The sequence below is a fragment of the Jaculus jaculus genome, chromosome 14 (genome assembly GCF_020740685.1).
Source record: "Jaculus jaculus isolate mJacJac1 chromosome 14, mJacJac1.mat.Y.cur, whole genome shotgun sequence".
In the NCBI taxonomy this organism is placed as follows: Eukaryota; Metazoa; Chordata; class Mammalia; order Rodentia; family Dipodidae; genus Jaculus; species Jaculus jaculus.
In genome coordinates, this window is record NC_059115.1 from 1,617,151 (window position 1) to 1,638,471 (window position 21,321).

Here is a 21,321-nt window from a genome sequence, read left to right on the forward strand (position 1 = left end):
AAGCTGAAGGACCCAGGTTTGATTCCCCAGGACCCAGGTAAGCCAGCTGCACAAGGTGACGCATGCATCTGGAGCTCATTTGCAGTGGCTGGAGGCCCTAGCATGCTAATTCACTCTCTGCCTATCTCTCATTAAAAGAAGAAGAAGAAGAGAAAAAAAAATTTTAAAAAAAAGTCAAAAATAAGTCAGAGGCTGGAGAGAGATGGCTTGGCTGTTAAGCAAAGCCAAAGGACCCAGGTTTTATTCCCTGGTACCCACATGAGCCAGATGCAAAAGGTGGTGCCACATATCTGGAATTAATTTGCAGTGGCTGGAGGCCCTGGCGCACCCATTCTTTCTGTCTCTCTCTCAAATAAATAAATAAAATTTTTTTTTAAGTCAGGCTTGTGGCTCAAGCCTTTAATTCTAGCACTTGGGAACCTGAGGTAGGAGGATAACCTTCAGTTCAAGTCCAGGCAGCGATACAGAGTGAGTTCTAGGTCAGCTAGGGCTACAGTGAGACCTGGCCTCAAAAAACCAAAGAGGGAAAACAAAACAAAACAAAACAAAAAACAAACAGGGGCCTGGCATGGTGGAGCACTCTGGAAACAGAGGTAGGAGAATCACTGTGACTTCAAGGCCACCCTGGGACAACTTAGCAAATTCCAGGTCAGCGTGGGCTACAGTAAGACCCTGCCTACCTACATCTGGCTAACTATGGAAGTTAACGACCTGTAGGTGTCAAACTAGTGCCCTCCTGAGCCACGCCCCCAGCCCCTCACTGTGGATTCTAGACAAGTGCTCTACCTCTGAGCCACGCCCCAGCCCCTCACTGTGGACTCTAGACAAGTGCTCTACCTCTGAGCCACGCCCCCAGCCCCTCACTGTGGACTCTAGACAAGTGCTCTACCTCTGAGCCACGCCCCCAGCCCCTCACTGTGGATCTAGACAAGTGCTCTACCTCTGATCCACGCCCCCAGCCCCTCACTGTGGACTCTAGACAAGTGCTCTACCTCTGAGCCTCGCCCCCAGCCCCTCACTGTGGATCCTAGACAAGTGCTCTACCTCTGAGCCACGCCCCCAGCCCCTCACTGTGGACTCTGGACAAGTGCTCTACCTCTGAGCCACGCCCCCAGCCCCTCACTGTGGATTCTAGACAAGTGCTCTACCTCTGAGCCACGCCCCCAGCCCCTCACTGTGGACTCTGGACAAGTGCTCTACCTCTGAACCACGCCCCCAGCCCCTCACTGTGGATTCTAGACAAGTGCTCTACCTCTGAGCCACGCCCCCAGCCCCTCACTGTGGATTCTAGACAAGTGCTCTACCTCTGAGCCACGCCCCCAGCCCCTCACTGTGGATTCTAGACAAGTGCTCTACCTCTGAGCCACGCCCCCAGCCACTCACTGTGGACTCTAGACAAGTGCTCTACCCCTGAGCCACGCCCCCAGCCCCTCACTGTGGATCTAGACAAGTGCTCTACCTCTGAGCCACGCCCCCAGCCCCTCACTGTGGATCTAGACAAGTGCTCTACCCCTGAGCCTCGCCCCCAGCCCCTCACTGTGGACTCTGGACAAGTGCTCTACCTCTGAGCCACGCCCCCAGCCCCTCACTGTGGACTCTAGACAAGTGCTCTACCCCTGAGCCACGCCCCCAGCCCCTCACTGTGGATTCTAGACAAGTGCTCTATTGCTGAACCACGACCCCAGCTTTTTGAAAATATCAACTCATAGCATATAACTCAACTCATACTATGAGGCTTTAGGTGGTTTATATCTATCTATATATATTTTTTTCTTTTCCTTTTCCCTTGGGCTGGAGAGATGACTTAGTGGTTAAGGCCTTTGCCTGCAAAACCAAAGGACCCAGGTTCAATTCCCCGTGCCAATGTAAACCCAGATGCACAAAGGTGGTGCATGCACCTGCAGTTTGTTTGCAGAGGCTAAAAGTACTGGAGCATCCATTCTCTCTCTCTCTCTCCCTCTGTCTTACTTTCTCTGGTTCTTTTTCTCATTAATAAAAAAAAAATTTATTTGAGGGAGAGAAAGAGGCAGAGAGAGAAAGAGAAAGACACACAGAGAGAGAGAGAGAGAGAGAGGGAGAGAGAGAGAGAAGAGGCTCACCAGGGCCTCCAGCTGCCTTGTGCACCTGGCTTCACGTGTGTACTGGGAATCGAATGAACCTGGTTCCTTTGGCTTTGCAGGCAAGGGCCTTAACCGCTAAGCCATGTCCCCAGTCCCCTTTGGTGGTCTTTGCCCCGTGCCCCGGGCCCAGCAGAGGCCCAAGACGTGCGGCCCTGCCCTCCGCCTCCCGCAGCCCACTCACCCGCACTGGAAAGCTGCACGTGCCTTGGCGCACCGCGTCCTCGTCCGCGTGCCACTGGTGCGGGCGCGATGCCTCGGGCACATACGCGGGCTTCCTCCGCCGCAGACTCTGCCGTAGCTTGTTCATGGCGCCTGCCTCGTCTAGCGACCAAGGACGGCCGTGTAAGTCAAGGGCAGAGGTCGGGAGGTATGGGGATCAAGGAGTATGCGGTCAGATGACATGGGAATGGAGCTACGGAGTTTGGGGTGACAGGACACGGGACTGGCAGTTCCGGTCAGTGACATTCCAGAGTTAAGCAAAAGAGATTCAGAAACAGAAGGAAAAAAAAAAAATCCAAAAAAAAAAAAAAAAAGGTGGGGGGCTGGGAGAGCTGGGAGTGATGGCACACGCCTTTAATCCCAGCACTCCGGAGGCAGAGGTAGGAGGATCACTGTGAGTTCGAGGCCAACCTGAGACAACATGGTGAATTCCTGGTCAGCCAGGGCTAGAGTGAGACCCTACTTCGAAAAAAAAAAAAAAAAAAGGGTGGGGGCTGGAAGGATGGATTAGCGGTTAAGGCACTTGCCTACAAAGCTAAAGGACCCAGGTTCAATTCTCCAGGACCCATGTTAGCCAGATGCATAAGGGGGCACACGCATCTGGAGTTTGTTTGCAGTGGCTGGAGGGCCTGGCACACCCATTCTCTCTCTCTCTCTGTGTCCCTCTTTCTTGTGGATTCTAGACAAGTGCTCTACCACTGAGCCACGCCCCCAGCCCCTCACCATGGATCCAGCACTTGGGAGGCAGAGGTAAGAGGATCTCCGTTGAGTTCAAGGCCACACTGAGACTCCATAGTGAATTCCAGGTCAGCCTGGGCCACAGTGAGAACCTACCTTGAAAAACCAAAATAATAATAATAATAATACAACAAATAAATAAATAAAAATAAAAATATTTTTTAAAAAGGCACTAGCTTGTGAAGCTTTCCAGATGGGATTTGATTCCCAGTGCCCACATAAAGGCAGATGCACAAGTGGAACATGCATCTGGACTTCATTTGCAATAGCATGAAGCCCTGGCATGCTCATTCTCTCCCCAACAAACATGTTTAAAAAAGAAGTAGTAGCCTAGGCATGTGGTGCATGCCTTTAATTCCAGCACTTGGCAGGCAGAGGTATGAGGAGCACCGTGAGTTCGAGAACACCTTGAGACTACATACTGGATTCCTGGTCAGCCTGAGCTAGAGTGAGACTCTACCACGAAAAAACAAACAGACAAAAAGAGGTGGTGGGGGGGGGGTGCTGGAGAGATGGCTTAGCAGTTAAGGTGCTTGCCTGCAAAGCCAAAGGACTCAGACCCACGAAAGCCAGATGCACATGGCGCATGCATCTGGAGTTCATTTGCAGTGGCTGGATGTCCTGGTATGCCCATTCTCTCTCTCTCAAATTAAAACAAAATAAAAAAATATATATATATGGGTTTTTTTAATTTTAAAAAGAGGTGTCAGCTGGGCGTGGTGGCGCACACCTTTAATTCCAGCACTCGGGAGACACAGGTAGGAGGATTGTCGTGAGTTTGAGGCCACCCTGAGACTACATAGTGAATTCCATGTCAGCCTAGGCCAGAGTGAGACCCTACCTTGAAAAACCAGAAAAGGAGGTGTTGCTGTTTTGGACAGCAGAGTCCAGGGTGTAGTTCATGAGGCTGTATCTGTTTATAACAGCATAGCTATTCTCTATAACAGTGTGGTGCTCTACATGTTGGGTGGGAGACTGACTGTCCATGCACATCTACTTGTTTTTAGAGTTCATTTGCAGTGGTTAGAGGCCTTGGCATGCCCATTCTCTCCCTCTGTGTGTGTGTGTGTGTGTGTGTCTGCCCTTTTCCCTCTCTCACTCTCTCAAATAAATAAAAACAAATTAAACAAAAATAAAATAGGGTTAGGGTAAAGGTTAGGGTCGTGAGCCAGGCATGGTGGTGCACGTCTTTATTCCCAGAACTTGGGAGGCAGAGGGAGGAGGATCGCCATGAGTTTGAGACCACCCTGGGACTACACAGTGAACTCCAGGTCAACCGCACGTGGAAGGATGGGTGAGGGTCTAAGTGTGACCCTGTACACACCGGGGCTGGCGTGTGCTCGAGATCATGAGTAAGGTCAGTGAGCGTGCCAGGGTGTGCATGGGTACTCACTCATGGGCTCAATGAAGCCCATGTGTCAGTGATGACAGCTACTCCGCTCAAGTGACCCAGACCCATGCGCCACCCAGCGCAATCTTCCCCAAGCCGGCCACTCACCTGACTCCGTCCTGAAGGTTTCGGGGGGCCCCAGGGCCCCACAGGGGGCTGGGGGCAAGCGCTGCTCAGGCCTCCTGGGTCCGCCCTGCCCAAGGAAAGGAGAAGGTGAGATGTTTGTTTGGGATGGGGTTTAGTCCCCCCCTACCTCACCCCTTTGGACTTCAGCCAACCCCCTCAATCTCAGACTCTGGTGCGAACTCTGGTAGTCATAGCAACTGTTACCAGGGAGACCAGCCACCTGGTTCTAAGGGCCCAGGAAGGAGTAGGTGTGTTGGGGGGGGGTCACTGATGTGGGTCCTTAGTACCTAAGGGGACACTGTGAGGACAGTGACTTTGCCCTCTAGGCACATGTCCGGGGCTACACACGGACACACGGTCCCTAGCAACAGGTCACAGCTCGGCATGCTCAGTTCCACACGGGCATCATCTCACAGTTGTCCATGAGGAGAGGTGGGGAGACGGCTCGCTGGCGAAGCCTGATGGCCCCGGGTTTGATTCCCCGGCACCCGCGTAAAGCCAGGCTCGCGAGGTGACTGCTGCACAGGGGGACGCTCACACACGCGGGCAGGCATGGCCACAGACGGCTGCCACCAAGCGTCCGGTCACGTGCACACACAGCCCTGCTCCAGACAGCTGTCCACACCTGACATGCCCGCGCCCACCTAGGCCCCGCTCACATGCCCATAAGCCACGCACAAAGAGCGGAGCCAGGCGCAGCCGCCGGGGTGACCACACCCCGTGACCGTTGTGTTTCAGACACCCACCCCAAAAACCCACGTCACAGGCCTCCCCAGGCTAAAGCACGCCCGTAAGCCCGCTGTCACACAACAACGCAATCCCAGCCGCACACGCTTGTCATACTGATCTCCCCACTGCTGATAGCGGCGTGCACATTTGGTCTCATGAGCACCAACATGGCCACAGCTCCGTAAGGACTTTATTTTTTTTTATTTTTATTATTATTATTATTATTATTTTGGTTTTTCGAGGTAAGGTCTCACTCTAGCTCAGGCTGACCTGGAATTCACTATGGAGTCTCAGGGTGGCCTCGAACTCACAGCGATCCCTCCTACCTCTGCCTCCCGAATGCTGGGATTAAAGGCGTGCGCCACCACGCCCCACTGGACCACAATATCTGTGACATAGCCCTCTAGGCAGCCACTCTTGTATCATGGTCCTCTGCACACAGCCACACGACTGTGGTCAGTGATGGATATTATTCCAAGCAACGGAAGAGCACAGGCACATACACGTGTGAGGCACAGCATGCGGCCATCCACCGACAACTGTCTCTGAGAGCAGCCACCCTCAGGCAGCCACGTATATCCTGGAAACGGTTGTGCGTTCGATCCGGTCACACAGCATTGGCGACCACGTTACCCAGCCATCCGTCACCGGTCCGGTTGGCATCCCATACACACCATCACGGAGGAACAGCCTCTCTTCAGGCAGACTCTCATTGCAGAGTGGCCTCATACAATCACAGCCCCACGTGGACAGATGCATGCTGTCATAGCTCCACCTACCCTCATAACATCACACACACAGAAACCTGGCACACGCATCCATTTCCCACAGAGCAAGGACACCATTGGGTGTGTGCACAGAAGTACAGTGGTCTATGCACGGCACTTGTACCTGGCTTTTCACAGAAAACGTGGTCCCAGATGGATCCACAGGGCATGGTCAGGGTGCTGCCCAGTCACCTCACCACCAAATCACACCAGCTAAGCCACAGATAGTCCAACACACACACACACACACACACTCACGGCCACACAGCTATGGCCGTATACACTTTCACAGACAAGGACACAAACGTCAGCATACAGAGTCCCCTAGGGCCTCACAGCCAAGACACAACCAGACACCTGGTGGCAAACAGCCAACACCCTTAGCTTAAATCACATAGGATGGACCCTTCTTAACGGCCAAGGTTTCAGACGCCAAGTAAAATTCCTGCCCCGGACCACACACACCACACGAGACTGTCCACACACAGGCACTCCGTGCCGCACGCACCCACACCCAGCTGGGCAGGAAGTCGCTCATACAACCCCAGTTCCACACACAGACATGGCTGCAGCTTCAACGGCAGCCACTCACTCACAGCCTTGCAGAGAATGCTCGATGTCACTGGGCTAGATAGGGTTACAGACAGACGCAAGCACAACATCCTTCCACACATGGCCAGGGAGTCACGGTCACAACTTCACTTGCACACCATCACAACTCCACCCACATCTTCGGTCAGTCACACACACACACACACACACACACACGCGTGCGCCCAACCCCAGACTCAACATAGATGCTGTCATATGCCAAAGGGTCACAAAAGACACAACTGCACAGTCACAACCACACTCACACCCAAACAGACCAAACAGTGCAGGGTTCCGCACAGTGAGCAGTTGTCATTCACACTCACACACGCCACACATCCAGCCACTCTCACGCAAACACGGGGTCACACTTCTAACCACCTCATCCTTTGCTCCCTCCGGCGACCACCCCCCCCCACGTTCACACAACCAGGGACCACACACAAAGCCCACTGTGGACAGGTTTGCTCCCTGGGGATCCGCCCCCCAGCTACAGCTGAATCCTGGAGTCTTAGGGGTCGAGGTCTGGTGGTGGGGGGATGGGGGGAGCTGCGCATTGTCTGCGGGTGGGGCCTCTCTTGGACAGCTGGGCAGCCCTGGGGACAAAGGGGGTGGCCTAGGGGACCCATGCCCCGAGACCCCCTTGACCAAAGCCCGGGATGTATGTGTGTGTGTGTGTGTGTGTGTGTGTGTGTGTGTGTGCGTGCGTGCGTGTGCCGGGGAGAGGAGGTTGGTAGGGAAATGCTTCAAATTCTGCTTATTTTATTCAGGCTGGGGTGGAGTCGCAGGCCCTGGGACCTTGTTTTGAGAAGGGGATCTGCCTGGGATGTGGCCCAAGGGCTTGGGGGTGGGGGGGCAGGAGGCTAGGTCTAGGGTGCCCGTGAGGCCTGGGTGTAGACTCTGCTTGGAATCCCCCTCCCCCAAGGCCTTGGTGGGGTGCCCAGGGATTCCCATCTTCAAGACCCTGCCTAGGGCTCTGGGCTCAGAGAAGCCCTGTGACAGAAAACTCAGAAAGGCCTTGGTTTGATAAGGAGGGTTTGTGTCCCGGGATCCTGTTCCCCAAAACCTTGCCGAGGGAGTTGTAACCTAGAATTGAGGTAGCTCAGTCGCGATGGTGGTGGTGGGGTGGGGGGGGGGTCCAGTGTTTCAAGCTCCCTATTCCCAGGGCCTTGGCATGAAGATGGTCTGGGCCTGAGCCCCCCCCCCCCCCGCCCAGCCCTTCTCGCACAGGCTTTGGCTTGGTGGATGGAAGCACACCCCCCCCCCCCACCGCGCCACATCCAGGACCACCCTCCCCGGCCTCGGCATCTTCTCTCCATCCGGGCCGTCTCCCACCCTCCGCCACATCAGCGGCCCCACCGCCCCGACTCACGCCGCCGCTCGCCGCGCTGCGGGACATCCAGGGCCCCGGCGCCCCCGCCTCCCGCGGCCCCGGCCCGCCGACGGGGGCCGCCCGCTGCCCGTGCTGCTGTGACGGCGGCCGAGGCTCGGTGTGACGCGGCCCGGGCCCGCGGCCGGGGGATGGTGCGGGATGCACGCGCCCGAGCCAGCTCGGCTCCCCGGGAGGATTCCGCTCCGGGGGCGGAGGGAGCGCCCCGCCCCTCGGCCCGCCGCCGGATGGGCATGCAAATGAGGCCCCGCCCACCGGCCCGCAGACCCCGCCCCGGCCCTCGGCCTGGCCCCGGGGTGCGGGCCAGACGGGGTGCACCCTGGCTGAGTCCTGCGGCGGCTCGGGCCCCCCGCGGACCCGCATCCCGCAGGGCTGCTCCGGGAGGCGCCCGGAGGTTCCCCGTGCTCAGATCACCCCCATGTCCCCTCCATCGCCCCTGCTCGGCGGGGCGGGGGCGGGGGCGGGGGCGGGCGGACGCCGTGACGAGGCACTTTCTGGCCGGGAGAAGGGGAGGGGAGAGGAACGGACCCCGGCGTCTTGGAGCAGCATGGGTCTGGCTGCGGAGGGGAGGTGACACACCAGCCTGGGACCGGGTCCCAGTTCTGGCTGCTTCTGCGCCCCCCCTTCCACCACCTCCCTCCACCCCCACACTGTGGGTTTGGCAGATCAGTTAGTAAGGGACGTGGTGGCCCATTAGCCAAGGAGCGGTTCCCTGGAGCCGGGGGAGGGAAGGGAAGGAGTCTGGATCTGGGAGCCCAATGTGGCAGGGGCACTTCTCAGCTGCCACAGCCCTTGGGAGCAGGTGGTCAGCACGGGTGGGTGGGGTTGGGGGGACAGAGGAGGAGGAGGAGGTTCCCGGCAACAGATGGCCCAGGCAGGGCCGGGGCTTTTAGACAACGGGGTGGTGGGTCTGGCCATCTGCACCTGGAGGCGCCGGGCAGCTCCTCCTCCTCCTCCTCTTTCCCGTCGGCGTAGAGAGAAAGAGCTGGGGGAAGGGGTGGCACGCTTTTATTTGGAAGGAGAATTCGGCACCCACCCGCACCCCTCCCCTTCCCAGAGGCTGGATCCCAGGAAGACGGCAGCTGGTGGAGGAGCGTGCGAGGTGACAGCTGCCCCGCCCACCATCACCTCCCGTCACCGCGGGATCCTGGGAGGCGCAGGGGCAGTCCTCCGGGCAGTCCTCCGGAGGCGAGGCAGCTAGCTGGCTTTCAGGGATGCCCACTTTGAAGTGGGGAGGAGCTGCGCTGTGGGGAACTCCCCAGTCCCGGGGTTACCAGGCCCCAAGGCTGTAAGGCCTTTCTGACCAGGACCAGGAGGGACAGGGGGAGGAGAGAGGGGAGCATCCACAGCAGGGGACGCATCACTCGCTGTGGGACCGAAATCACCAGATGAAGGCTGTCACCGGGTGGGGTCCCCAGGGAGGTCCCTCGGATCAGGTGGCAGCCGGCAGTGGCTGAGCTTGGCGACTGGCCCAGTAGTGGTGGTAGGTGTCCTGGAAGAGATCCCGGCAGGCGATTTGGGCGTGGAGGTGGGCACAAGCCAAAAAAGCCCCTGCCAGCTTGCGGTGGAGGGCGTAGGTCTCCTCGGGTGGGGGTCGCAGCCGGTGGCGAAGCAGCACTGGGATGAGGCCCTGGATGCGGCGGGCAGTGTCCCCCAGCCCGAAGTCGTAGGGGCCTGGAGCTGCAAAGGGCTCCCCCAGGATCATCACTGCCTCCACGTGAGCGTCAGAGAATGCCTAGGGGTAGGGACAGCACATGCACCCAAACGGACATAATGTCCCAGCTTGCTCCACAAGACAAGCAGCACTGGTCAGCAAGAGCACTTGTCTAGAGTCCACAGTGAGGGAGGGGCTGGGGGCGTGGCTCAGAGGTAGAGCACTAGTCTAGGACCCACAGTGAGGGGCTGGGGGCCTGGCTCAGAGGTACAGCACTTGTCTAGAATCCACAGTGAGGGGCTGGGGGCGTGGCTCAGAGGTACAGCACTTGTCTAGAGTCCACAGTGAGGGGCTGGGGGCGTGGCTCAATAGTTGAGCACCCCTTGTATGCATAAAGCTCTGGGTTCCATCCCCATTGGCTCCTAAGTGTAGAAAGTCCTCAACTCCCCTGAGGATAAGTAGATATCACTCCTCCAAACCTCCTAGCAGACCCTCAGGTAAACAACCCGCTCTGGCTTCCTACTGACAAGCAATTCTTCACTCTCAACCCCGGTACCCACTAGCAATGCCCCCTGAGAACAGACATGCAGATCCTTTTTCCAAGGGTTCTGCAGTGATCAGATGGACCCGAGGCCCTCAGTATAGACCACCTTGCCCCTAGCAATGCCTGACATGGGACAGATGTACAGCTTCTCCTTTCCCGGGTAGAGTTAGGCAGCTCCCTCCTTGTCACTCCCCAAAAGACACCAGCCCCTAAAGGAAAAACACACCCTTCAGCCCAGTGACAACCAACCTTGGTTTCAAAGCCAGTGAGGAATTTGAGGTCGCGGGATTTCTGTAAGACTCGGTCTCTGTCTCCATCAGCTGCTGCCTTCACCACCTGGGGGTAGAACAAAGGCAATGGAAGGAAAGGAAGGGAGGTTCCTGGACACACATATGTGTGTGTGTTTGAGGCAGGGTCTCGCTGTAGCCTAGGCTGACCTGGAATTCACTATGTAGTCTCAGGGTGGCCTTGAACTCATGGCGATCCTCCTACTTCTGCCTCCCAAGTGCTGGGATTAAAGGTGTGCACCACTGTGCTCAATATATATATATATATATATAGTGTTATATAAATTATTAGCTGTTAAGGTGTTTGCCTGCAAAGCCAAAGGACCCAGGTTCAATTCTCCAGGACCCATGTAAGCCAGATGCACAAGGGGGCACGCGTATCTGGAGTTTGTTTGCAGTGGCTGGAGGCCCTGTTGGGCCCATTCTCTCTCTCTCCCTCTGTCAAAGAAATTATATAAATGTAAATGTAAATATTATATATATATATATTTGGGGGGGCAGGCTTTAAGGGAGGTTCCAGAGAAAAGGGAAAAACTTGCCCTGAGTTTGCCTATAATACCAGCACACAGGAGGCCAAGCCAGCCTAGACTAAATAAGGGCAACTATCTCAAAGAAAGAGGCAAAAAGGGTTGGGGGGGAGAGACTGGCAAGATGGCACATTGGTTAAAGTGCTTGCTTGCAAAGTTTGCCAGCCTGGGTTCGATTCCCCAGTACCCAAATAAAGCCAGATACACAAAGTGGCACACGCAAGTTCCTTTGCAGTGGCAGGAGGCTCTAACACGCCCATATATGCTCTCTCTCCCTCTCTTTGCAAACACATAATTATGAAAAGAAAGAAAGGGTTAGAGAGATGGCTTAGTGGTTAAGGCGCCTTCTTGCAGAAAGAACTCAATTTGATTCCCCAGGACCCATGTAAGCCAGATGCACAGAGTGGGGCCTGTGTGCATCTGGAGTTCATTTCCAATGGCTGGTGCACCCATTCTCTCTCTCTGCCTCTAAACCCCTCTCATTAATAAATATTTAAAAAAGAGGGCTGGAGAGATGGCTTAGTGGTTAAGGCTTTTGCCTGCAAAGCCAAAGGACCCCAGGTTCAATTCCCCAGAACCCACATAAGCCAGATGCATAAGGGGCACATGGGTCTGGAGTTCATTTGCAGTGGCTGGAAGCCCTGGTATGCCCATTCTCTCTCTCTCTCTCCCCTACCACTTCTGTTTATCTCTCTTTCAAACAAAAAAAAATTTTTTTAAAAAAAAGAGGGCTAGAGAGATGGCTTAGCAGTTAAGCTTGCCTGTGAATCCTAAGGATCAAGGTTCAATTCCCCAGATCCCACATGAGCGAGATGCACAAGGTGGCACATGCATCTAGAGTTCATTTTCAGTGGCTAGAGGCCCTGGTGCGTGCATTCTCTCTAATAAATTAATCAAAAGCTAAAAATATTTAGCCGGGTATGGTGACGCATGCCTTTAATCCCAGCACTCGGGAGGCAGAGGTAGGAGGATCATTGTGAGTTCGGGGCCACCCTGAGCTAGAGTGAGACCCTACTGCAGGAAAAAGAAAAAATTAAAAAATTTTTTTAAATACAAAGGAAATAATACTAAGAGAAAAGGAAGGAAACCTTTGGTCCTGGATCCACCTCCTTTCTCATTCCCTTATTCTCAGTCTCAACAGACGTGCCCCCACCCCTCACTCTGCCCCCGCTGTGAGTCCCTCTCCAGACTGTTCCCGAGCCTGGAAGTTCTGCCACTCGCTGGGAATGCAGGGCTGCCTGCTTGGAAGCCACCACAGTGAGACAACACAGAAGAAAGTGTCCTGGTGCTCCCGGGCCGAAGACAGCTGGACAAGGACATGATTCATGGAGTCTGAGGCTGTGGGAGGGTGCCTGTCCGTCTCTCCCACTGGATTTTGAGCCCCTTGGGTGCAGACACTTCTGTGGGTTTCAGGTGCACAGTGCATGGGGCCTCACTCAGCCTTGCTCCTTGGCCAAGCCCCGCGGGTGGAGGAGCTACGTTCCTCTCCAGCCCTGCAGAGGGCGGCCACGGGTCAGCGGGCAGCTCATGGGGCTCAGAAACTCAGGCAAGCAGCTGTGCAGCTGGGCCTTGGCTTCTCATCCCGGAAGAGAGACTTTTCTTTCTCCTGGGGTCGCTGTGAGGAAAAGGCAGGTGACACCCGTGCAGGGCTCAGCACCATACCTGCGTAGGGAGCACCTTTATTACTTGGAGCTAATCTTACTATTATTGCACAAAAGAAGACGCCCACAGTCAGGAGAGGAAACTGTCTAGCTTTGAGCCCCCCCCAGCTGCCTTTACTTTCGGGGGGACACGGGGTGAACGTGGCACTTCTGTTGTACTGCTGCTTCCCCTGCCTGCGGCTGTCTGGCCATCTGTTATGCCGTGGTCCTTGGGAGCCCATGTGACAGGCTTTTTATTTGTTCTTTGAAACAGGGTCTCACGATGCAGCCCAGACTGGACTGGAGAGATGGCTCTACCATTAAAGGTACTTGCTGGCAAAGCCTGATGGCCCACGTCCAATTCCCCAGCTACCTACATGAAGCCAGATGCACAAAGTGATAATGTATCTAGACTTCATCTGCAGTGGCAGGAGGCCCTGGTGCACCCCTACTTTCTCTTTCTCGCAAGTAAATAGATTTTTTTTTTTTTTTTTAACGGTAGGGTCTCCCTCTAGCCCAGGCTGACCTGGAATTCACTATCTAGTCTCAGGGTGGCCTCAAACTCACAGTAATCCACCTACCTCTGCCTCCCAAGTACTGAGATTAAAGGGGTGGGCCACCATGCCCAGCCAGAAATTTTTAATTTATTTTTATTTATTTATTTATTTGAAAGAGAAAGGAGGGGGAGGGGGAAGAGAGAGAAAATGGGAGTGCCAGGGCCTCTAGCTACTGCAAATGAACTCCATATGCATGCACCCACTTGTGCATCTGGCTTACATGGGTCCTGGAGAATTGAACAGGGATCCTTTGGCTTTGCAGGCAAACACCTTAACCACTAAGCCATCTCTCCAGCCTCCAATCTTAAAAACTGCTTGAAATTTAGGGGGTTTGGTTTTTTCCCCTGTAATCCTTCTCTCCCTTAAAATCCTTTCTACAGCTCCTCGGGGCCCAGGAAAAAGGCACCCTCTGCAAAGCTGGTCTCTGAGGCACAGAGTGACCGGGCTCCACCCCCACCTGCCTGTGTAATCAGAACACAAGCCTGCCCAGTCAGCACGTGAGTTTCCTGGAGCTGGGCGGTCACCAGCCGAGCCTAGCTGATGACCACTAGGCCACTGCGGCCCTCCACGAGTGGTGGACAGTGTTCCTGAGGCTAACACCTGTGGCCCTGGCACACCATGCTCTTTGTGGTGTTTGATTCAGGTGTCTCCCACAAACGAGTGTTCTGAACACTAAGTTCCCAGCCGATGGAGATCTGGGAACTAACGCCTCCTGGAGGCAGTGTATTATTGGGGGTGGGCTTATGGGCGTTATAGCCAGTTTTTCCTTGCCAGCGTTTGGCACACAATCCTGTAGCTGTTGTCCAGCTGATGTTGGCCAGGGGGTGATGTCCACCCTCTGCTCATGCCTTGGTTTGCCCCTGCCATCATGCAGCTTCCCCTCGAATCTGTAAGCCAAAATAAACTTTTTTGCCCCCCACAAGCTGCTCTTGGTCGGGTGATTTCTGCCAGCAATGCAAATCTGACTTCAACACTCTCTCAAATCTTGCTCTTGCACATTAAAAAAAAAAAGGCCAGCACGGTATGATGGCACATGTCTTTAATCCCAGCACTCGGGAGGCAGAGGTAGGAAGATCACCATGAGTTCGAGGCCACCCTGAGACTCTATAGTGAATTCCAGGTCAGCCTGGGCTAGAGTGGCACCCTACCTCAAAAAAACACAATAAATAAGTAAATAAAGGGAAGGAAGAAAGAAAGGGGGTGTTCTCTGCAGCCTCTGAGACAAGCTGACCTGGGAGGTTGAAAGGGACGGGCAAAGTAGGTGAGGGGCATTTTTTTGATGTCACAGCTCTTATGGGGCACAGGCTGGAAGGACACCTGGACAGGAGGTTCACCATGGGCCTTTCTCTCAGGAGGTGGCTATGACAGGCGCTCTGGACCCAAGCTACCTGAATGTGGCTTGCAGGTCTGCTGGGACTGTAAGCAACCTCTCTTCTAAATCTCAATTACTTAATCTGTAAAACGGGGCTAAAAGTGGCCCTGGCTCTCAGAGTTGCTATATACAAAACAGTTACTACATGTTACACCGATTGATATTTATTAACTGCAATTAATACTGCCATTATTTCGTTTTTAAGTATCTTAGGAGAGAGAGAGAGAATGGCATGCCTGGAGTTCGACTGCAGTGGCTGAGGTCCTGGTGCAGCCACTACAATCGAACTCCAGGCATGCCATTCTCTCTCTCTCACCTTGTTCTTGGTCTCTTGCATAAAAACAAAACAAGGGGGCTGAAGAGATGGCTTAGAGGATAAAGCACTTACCTTCAATGCCTAATGACCCAGGTTCAATTCCTCAGTACCCATGTAAACCAAATGCACAAGGTGGCGCATGTGTCGGGAGTTAGCCTGCAATGGCTGGAGGCCCTGGGGCACCCCTTTTCTCTTTCTATCTGCCTCTTTCTCTCCCTCAAATAAAATAATTAAAAATTTTTTTTAAAGGCTAGTCCAGGCTGGAGGGATGTCTTAGTGGTTAAGGCACTTGCCTGTAAAGCCCAAGGACCCAGGTTTAATTCTCCAGATCCCATGTAAGCCAGATGCACATGATGGTGCATTGCATCTGGAGTTCTTTTGCAGTGACTGGAGGCCCTGGTGTGCCCATTCTCTCTCCAACCCCCCTTTAATAAATAAATAAAAGGCTAGTCTGTTAAGCTTGCCCCCCAAAATATATATATAAGTGCATGTGTGTCTGTATGGGTACACCAGAGTCTCTTAATGCTGCAAATACCTGTATAGCATTATGTGGGTAACTGGGCAATTGAACCCCAGACAGCAGGCTTTGCAAGCAAGTGCCATTGACCACTGACCCCCCTTTCCAGCCTGGTTTGTTTTTGTTATTGTTGTTGTTTTTGTTTGGTTTTTGAGTCAGGGTCTCACTGTAGCCAAGTATTGCTGTCAGGTTTATAATGCTGGCAGATCACCCAACCAAGAGCAGCTTGTGGGAAAAAGAGGTTTATTTTGGCTTACAGGCTCAAGGGGGAAGCTCCATGATGGCAGGAAAATGATGCCATGTGAAGAGGGTGAACATCACCCCCTGGCCAACATAAGGTGGACAATAGTAACAGGAGAGTGTGCCAAACACTGGCATGGGGATATGCCATGTGTTAACACCCATAAGCCCAACCCTAACAACACACTCCCTCCCAGAGGCATCAATTCCCAAATCTCCATCAGCTGGGAACCCAGCATTCAGAATACCCAAGCTTATAGGGGACACCTGAATCAAACCACCACACCAAGGCTGACCCAGAACTCACTCTGTAACCCATGTCGGCCACAACTTCATGGCCATGGTGATCCTACCTCAACCTCCCAAGTGCTGGGGTTAAGGGCATGTGTCATGACAGCCAGCTTTTACTTTATTATTTTTTTTTGAGGCAAGGCCCCTAACAAACTGCCCCTTTTTTATGAAGGAGGGAAGAGGAGAAAGAGAGAGAGAGGAAGAAGTAGCATGCCAGGGCCTCAAGCCACTGTAATTGAGCCCCAAACACGTGCATTTCCTTGTGCACATGTGCGACCTTGTGTCGACCTGGAGAGTCAAACTTGGGGCTTCAGGCTTCGCAGGCACTAACCACCAAGCCATCGCTCCAACCCTGCTTTTTATTTTCAAACAGGGTCTCATTAAGTTGCTCAGGCTGGCCTTGCACGTACTCTGGAACTCAAGCAATCCTTGATCTTGTCATCTTACTGTTTCAGACTCCTGAGGAGCCACCAGGCCTAGCTTATTTATTGGGCGCTTTGCTTTTTTATTTTAATTATTTTTTATATTTACTTATTTGAGAGAAAGATAATGGGCGTGCCAAGACCTCTAGCCACTGCAAACGAACAATAGATGCATGCACCACCTTGAGCGTCTGGCTTACATGTGTCCTGGGGAATCGAACCTGGATCCTCTGGATTTGCAGGCAAGTACCTTAATGGCTAAATCATCCCTCCAGCCCTGTGTTTGCTTTTAAAAAAATTATATTATTATTTCTGTTTTTGTTTCCTTTGGTTTTTCAAGGCAGGGTCTCACTCTAGCTCAGGCTGACCTGGAATTCATTATGGAGTCTCAGGGTGACCTCAAACTCATGGCGATCCTCCTACCTCTGCCTCCCGAGTGCTGGGATTAAAGGCATGTGCCACCACGCCTGTTTTTTTTCTGGTTTTTACTGCATGTGTATGTGTGTACATGAGAGCACATGTATGTTTAAGTGCACCTGCATGTGTGCACATGTGAGCACACATTTAAGCCATTTGCATGCATGTGAGCACACGTTTAAGCGTAAGTGCACGTGTGTGCACATGTATGTCTAAGTGCATATGCATGTGTGTGCACATGCAGGTAGAGACTAAACGTTGACATCAGGTGTCTTCTCTGATTGCTGTCCACTCTATTTACTGAGGCAGGATCCCTCACTTGAGCCCAGAGCTTACTGATCTGGCTAGCCTTGCTGGGCAGCATGCCCCAGGGATCCTGTCTCTGCCTCCCGAGCACTGGGATTACAGGCAGGACGCCACTCCCACATGGCAGCTACGTGGCTGCTGGGGACGGACGCGCATTCCAGACCACACATGTGCACGGCAAGGGCTTCATGTACTGAGCCACCTTCCCAAGCCCTGGCTATGACACTTTTCTTTCCTGTCCCCCTGCCACAACGCCTGGCTGGATTGAGCACTGGCCCTTCAGAGGCACCAGCGTCAGGATGGGGAGACAGAGGCAGCTCACCTCAATGTAATGGTCTGTGAACTCCGTTCCAAATTCTCGGCTGGCACCAAAGTCTAGCAGAGTCACCTGCAAACAAGGATGAAAGGAACTTGGAGAATCCAATGACACCCCCACTGTCAATGGGGGGGGGCAGCTAGGCCTCTCATTTTCCTCTCCTATGCATTGCTCCAGGCAGAGTACAGGATGTGCTCTCCACACTTCCAAGCCATTTTTGTAGTGTTGGGGATGGAACCCAGGTCCTCACACATTAGGTAAGTGCTCTACCGCTGAGCCACGCCCCCAGCCCCACACTGTGGATTCTAGACAAGTGCTCTACCTCTGAGCCACGCTCCCAGCCCCTCACTGTGGATCCTAGACAAGTGCTCTACCTCTGAGCCACGCCCCCCAGCCCCTCACTGTGGATCTAGACAAGTGCTCTACCTCTGAGCCACGCCCCCAGCCCCTCACTGTGGATCTAGACAAGTGCTCTACCTCTGAGCCACGTCCCCGGCCCCTCACTGTGGATCCTGGACAAGTGCTCTGCTTCTGAGCCACACCCCCAGCCCTTAACTGTGGATCCTAGACAAGTGCTCTACCTCTGAGCCACGTCCCCAGCCCCTCACTGTGGACTCTAGACAAGTGCTCTACCTCTGAGCTACATCCCTAGCCCCTCATTGTGGATCCTAGACAAGTGCTCTACCTCTGAGCCACGTCCCAACACCTCACTGTGGATTCTAGACAAGCGCTCTACCTCTGAGCCATGTCCCAGCCCCTCACTGTGGACTCTAGACAAGTGCTCTACCTCTGAGCCACGCCCCCAGCCCCTCACTGTGGACTCTAGACAAGTGCTCTACCTCTGAGCCATGCCCCCAGCCCTCACTGTGGATCTAGACAAGTGCTCTACCTCTGAGCCATGCCCCCAGCCCTCACTGTGGTTCTACACAAGTGCTCTACCTCTGAGATACACCCCCAGCCTTCCTATTTGTCTTTATAGCAAATTTGAGGTCCAGAGAAAGGCACATGAAAAATGAAAAAAGGCTGGAAAGATGGCTTAGTGGTTAAGGTGTTTGTCTGTAAAACCAAAGGATCCTGGGTTTGATTCTCCAGGTCCCACATAAAGCAGATGCACAAGGTGGCACTTGCATCTGCAGTTCATTTGCACAGGCTGATACACCCATTATCTCTGTCTCTCCCTCTCTCTCCTTGCAATAAACATTATATATATATATATATATATATATATACACACATATATATATATTTTAATTTATTATTTTATTTATTAGAGACAGAGGGAGAGAGAGGCAGAGAGAGAGAATGGGTGCACCAGGGCCTCTGGCCATTACACACAAACTCCAGCTGCATGCACCACCATGTGCATCTGGCTTACATGGGACCTGGAGAATCGAACCAGGTTCCTTAGGCTTCTCAGGTAAGTATCTTAACCACTGAGCCATTTCTCCAGCCCTAATTTTTTTTTTTTTTAATAAAAAAGGAAGGAGATTCCTACTGCTAAAGATTCAACATAGTTGGGCTGCAAGGTTACTGAGAAATCCTGCTGGAGCTGAGCTGATAACTTCTTCCATGTATACCAGGTGACAGAAAGCTGGAAAAAGCTTTGCTGCACACAGTTCAATGGGAGAGAGAGAAATCACCAATGAAGATAACTCAACATTGGCACTGCAAGCCTTGAATTTGGCCAACCAGGCCAAATGAGCCAATGGATGCAATAGTGGCCCATCTGTTATGGGGGAAACCAACTGCTCTCTAATTTGACTGGAGGCCTGCTCCATGGGACAGAATACATCCCTGATACTGAAAACCTACAACAGGGATAATTATGAGCCCTAGGGGTGTAATGTCTGCTGGTATCTGGCTAAATGTATATACTATGCTCACCACACTTTCCAGTAAGCACTGCTCTTAATGTTCATACCCATATATATATATTTTAATCTTTTTTTAATTATTTTATTTGAGAGCAACAAAGAGGCAGATAGATAGATAGATAGATAGATAGATAGATAGAAAGAAAGAAAGAAAGAAAGAAAGAAAGAAAGAAAGAAAGAAAGAAAAAGACTGATTGACAGGAGGAGGGGATATGATGGAGAGTGGCATTTCAAAGGGGAAAGTGGAGGGAGGTAGGGAGGGCATTACCATGGGATATTATTTACAATTATGGAAGTTGTCAATAAAAAATTAAAAAAACAGAAGTGAGAAAATAAAGTAAGATACAATTGATTAACAACAAACACAACAAAGAAAGAAAGAAAAAAAACCCAGGTATGGTGGAGCATGCCTTTGATCTCAGCACTTGGAAGGCAGAAGTAGGAGGATTGCCATGAGTTCAAGGCCACCCTGAGACTACATAGTGAATTCCAGGTCAGCCTGAGCTAGAGTGAGACCCTACCTCCAAATCCGCCCCCTTAAAAAAGGAAGAAAATAGCTGGGCGTGGCAGCACATATCTTTAATCCCAGCACTTAGGGGGCAGAGATAGATTTGCTATGAGTTTTAGGCCAGCCTGAGACTAACTACATGGTGAATTCCAGGTTAGCCTGGGCTATAGTGAGATCCAACCTTGAAAAATAAAAAAAGAAAGAAAGAAAAAAGGAGGAGGGCTGCAGAGATGGCTTAGCAGTTAAGGCACTTGCCTGTGAAGCCTAAGGACCCAGGTTCAATTCTCCAGGTCCCATGTAAGCCAGATGCTCAAGGTGGCCCATGTGTATGGAATTCATTTGCAGTGACTAGAGGTCCTGGCATGCCCATTCTCTCTCTCTCTCAATCTCTCTCTCTCTGTGTCTCTAATAAATAAATAAATAAATAAAAATAAATCTTTAAAAATATATAATTAAAAGCTAAAATAAAGGCCGGGTGTGGTGGCACATGCTTCTAATTCCTCACTCGGGAAGCAGAGGTAGGAGGATCACCATGAGTAAGAGGCCTCCTGAGACTACATAGTCAATTCCAGGTCAGCCTGGGCTAGACCAAAACCCTACCTCAAAACACCACAGTATAAATAAATAAATAAGTAAGTAAGTAAGTAAATAAATAAATAAATAAGAGGCTCTTTCATTCTCTGATCACTTGGGAACTCCCAGCTATGGATGAGTTTTTCCCTCAGCTGGGCCTGGGCTGGCTTGGCCCAGGCTCAGGCCCAGGCCCAGCCAGGAGGGCCCCAGTCCTTATTCTCTGCATAGGTTCTTTATCTCCTCCAACTCCCCACATGGCAGTAGCTTCTTGAGCTTTCTTCTTTCCTTTCCATGCTTTTTCCCCCAGACCCGCATTTGGTCACATGGACTCCTGGCTACACGTGGCTCATACGGGCTTTTGGGCTCCAGGGGTACGCTTCTCATCTCCCCACTTTATCTCCCCTTACCGCCCAGCCTTCCCCTTCCCCACTCCTTTGTAAAATCTGAATCAAATGTGGTATTTTTAAAATTCAAAAAATAAATAAATAAAATAAAGGAAAGAAAATACCCACAAATCTTACCACCCAGTTTAAAATATCAAATAATACCAGTTTAGATGTACACCACCCTCTTTCCCCTACACTTCCAGGACCTTTGCCATGATCAACACTTTCCTGAAAATACTATCATTATTATTTCCTGAGGGCTGGTGAAAGGGCTTAGCGGTTAAGGCGCCTGCCTACAAAGCTCAAGGACCCATGTTCAACTCCTCAGAGCCCACATAAGCCAGATGCACAGGTGACTCAAGCTTGCAAGGTTGCACACGTCCACAAGGTGGTGCACTTGAGTGGAAGGCGATTACAGGGGCTGGAGGCCCTGGAGGGCCATTTCTCTTCTCTCTCCCTCTTTCACGAGTGAGCACATAAAAAAAAAGGTCAGTCTGTTGGGCT

General features: G+C 52.5%; 1 protein-coding gene across 4 annotated transcripts in view; it reads right to left on the reverse strand.

Moving 5' to 3' along the window:
* Positions 1-9,094: 9,094 nt before the first annotated feature.
* The window catches only part of Coq8b (coenzyme Q8B), a 31,938-nt gene continuing 19,711 nt past the window's right edge, over positions 9,095-21,321 (reverse strand). For 3 of the 4 annotated variants that reach the window (XM_045134385.1, XM_045134383.1, XM_045134384.1), the window contains exons 13-15: positions 17,483-17,548; positions 10,518-10,604; positions 9,095-9,805 (exon numbers count right to left, since the gene is read on the reverse strand). In XM_045134385.1, coding sequence (XP_044990320.1) covers positions 9,503-9,805; positions 10,518-10,604; positions 17,483-17,548 — 456 coding nt within the window. In that variant the 3' untranslated portion in view covers positions 9,095-9,502. The remainder of the gene's footprint in view (positions 9,806-10,517; positions 10,605-17,482; positions 17,549-21,321) is intronic. The other variant, XM_045134386.1, reaches the window with a different exon arrangement.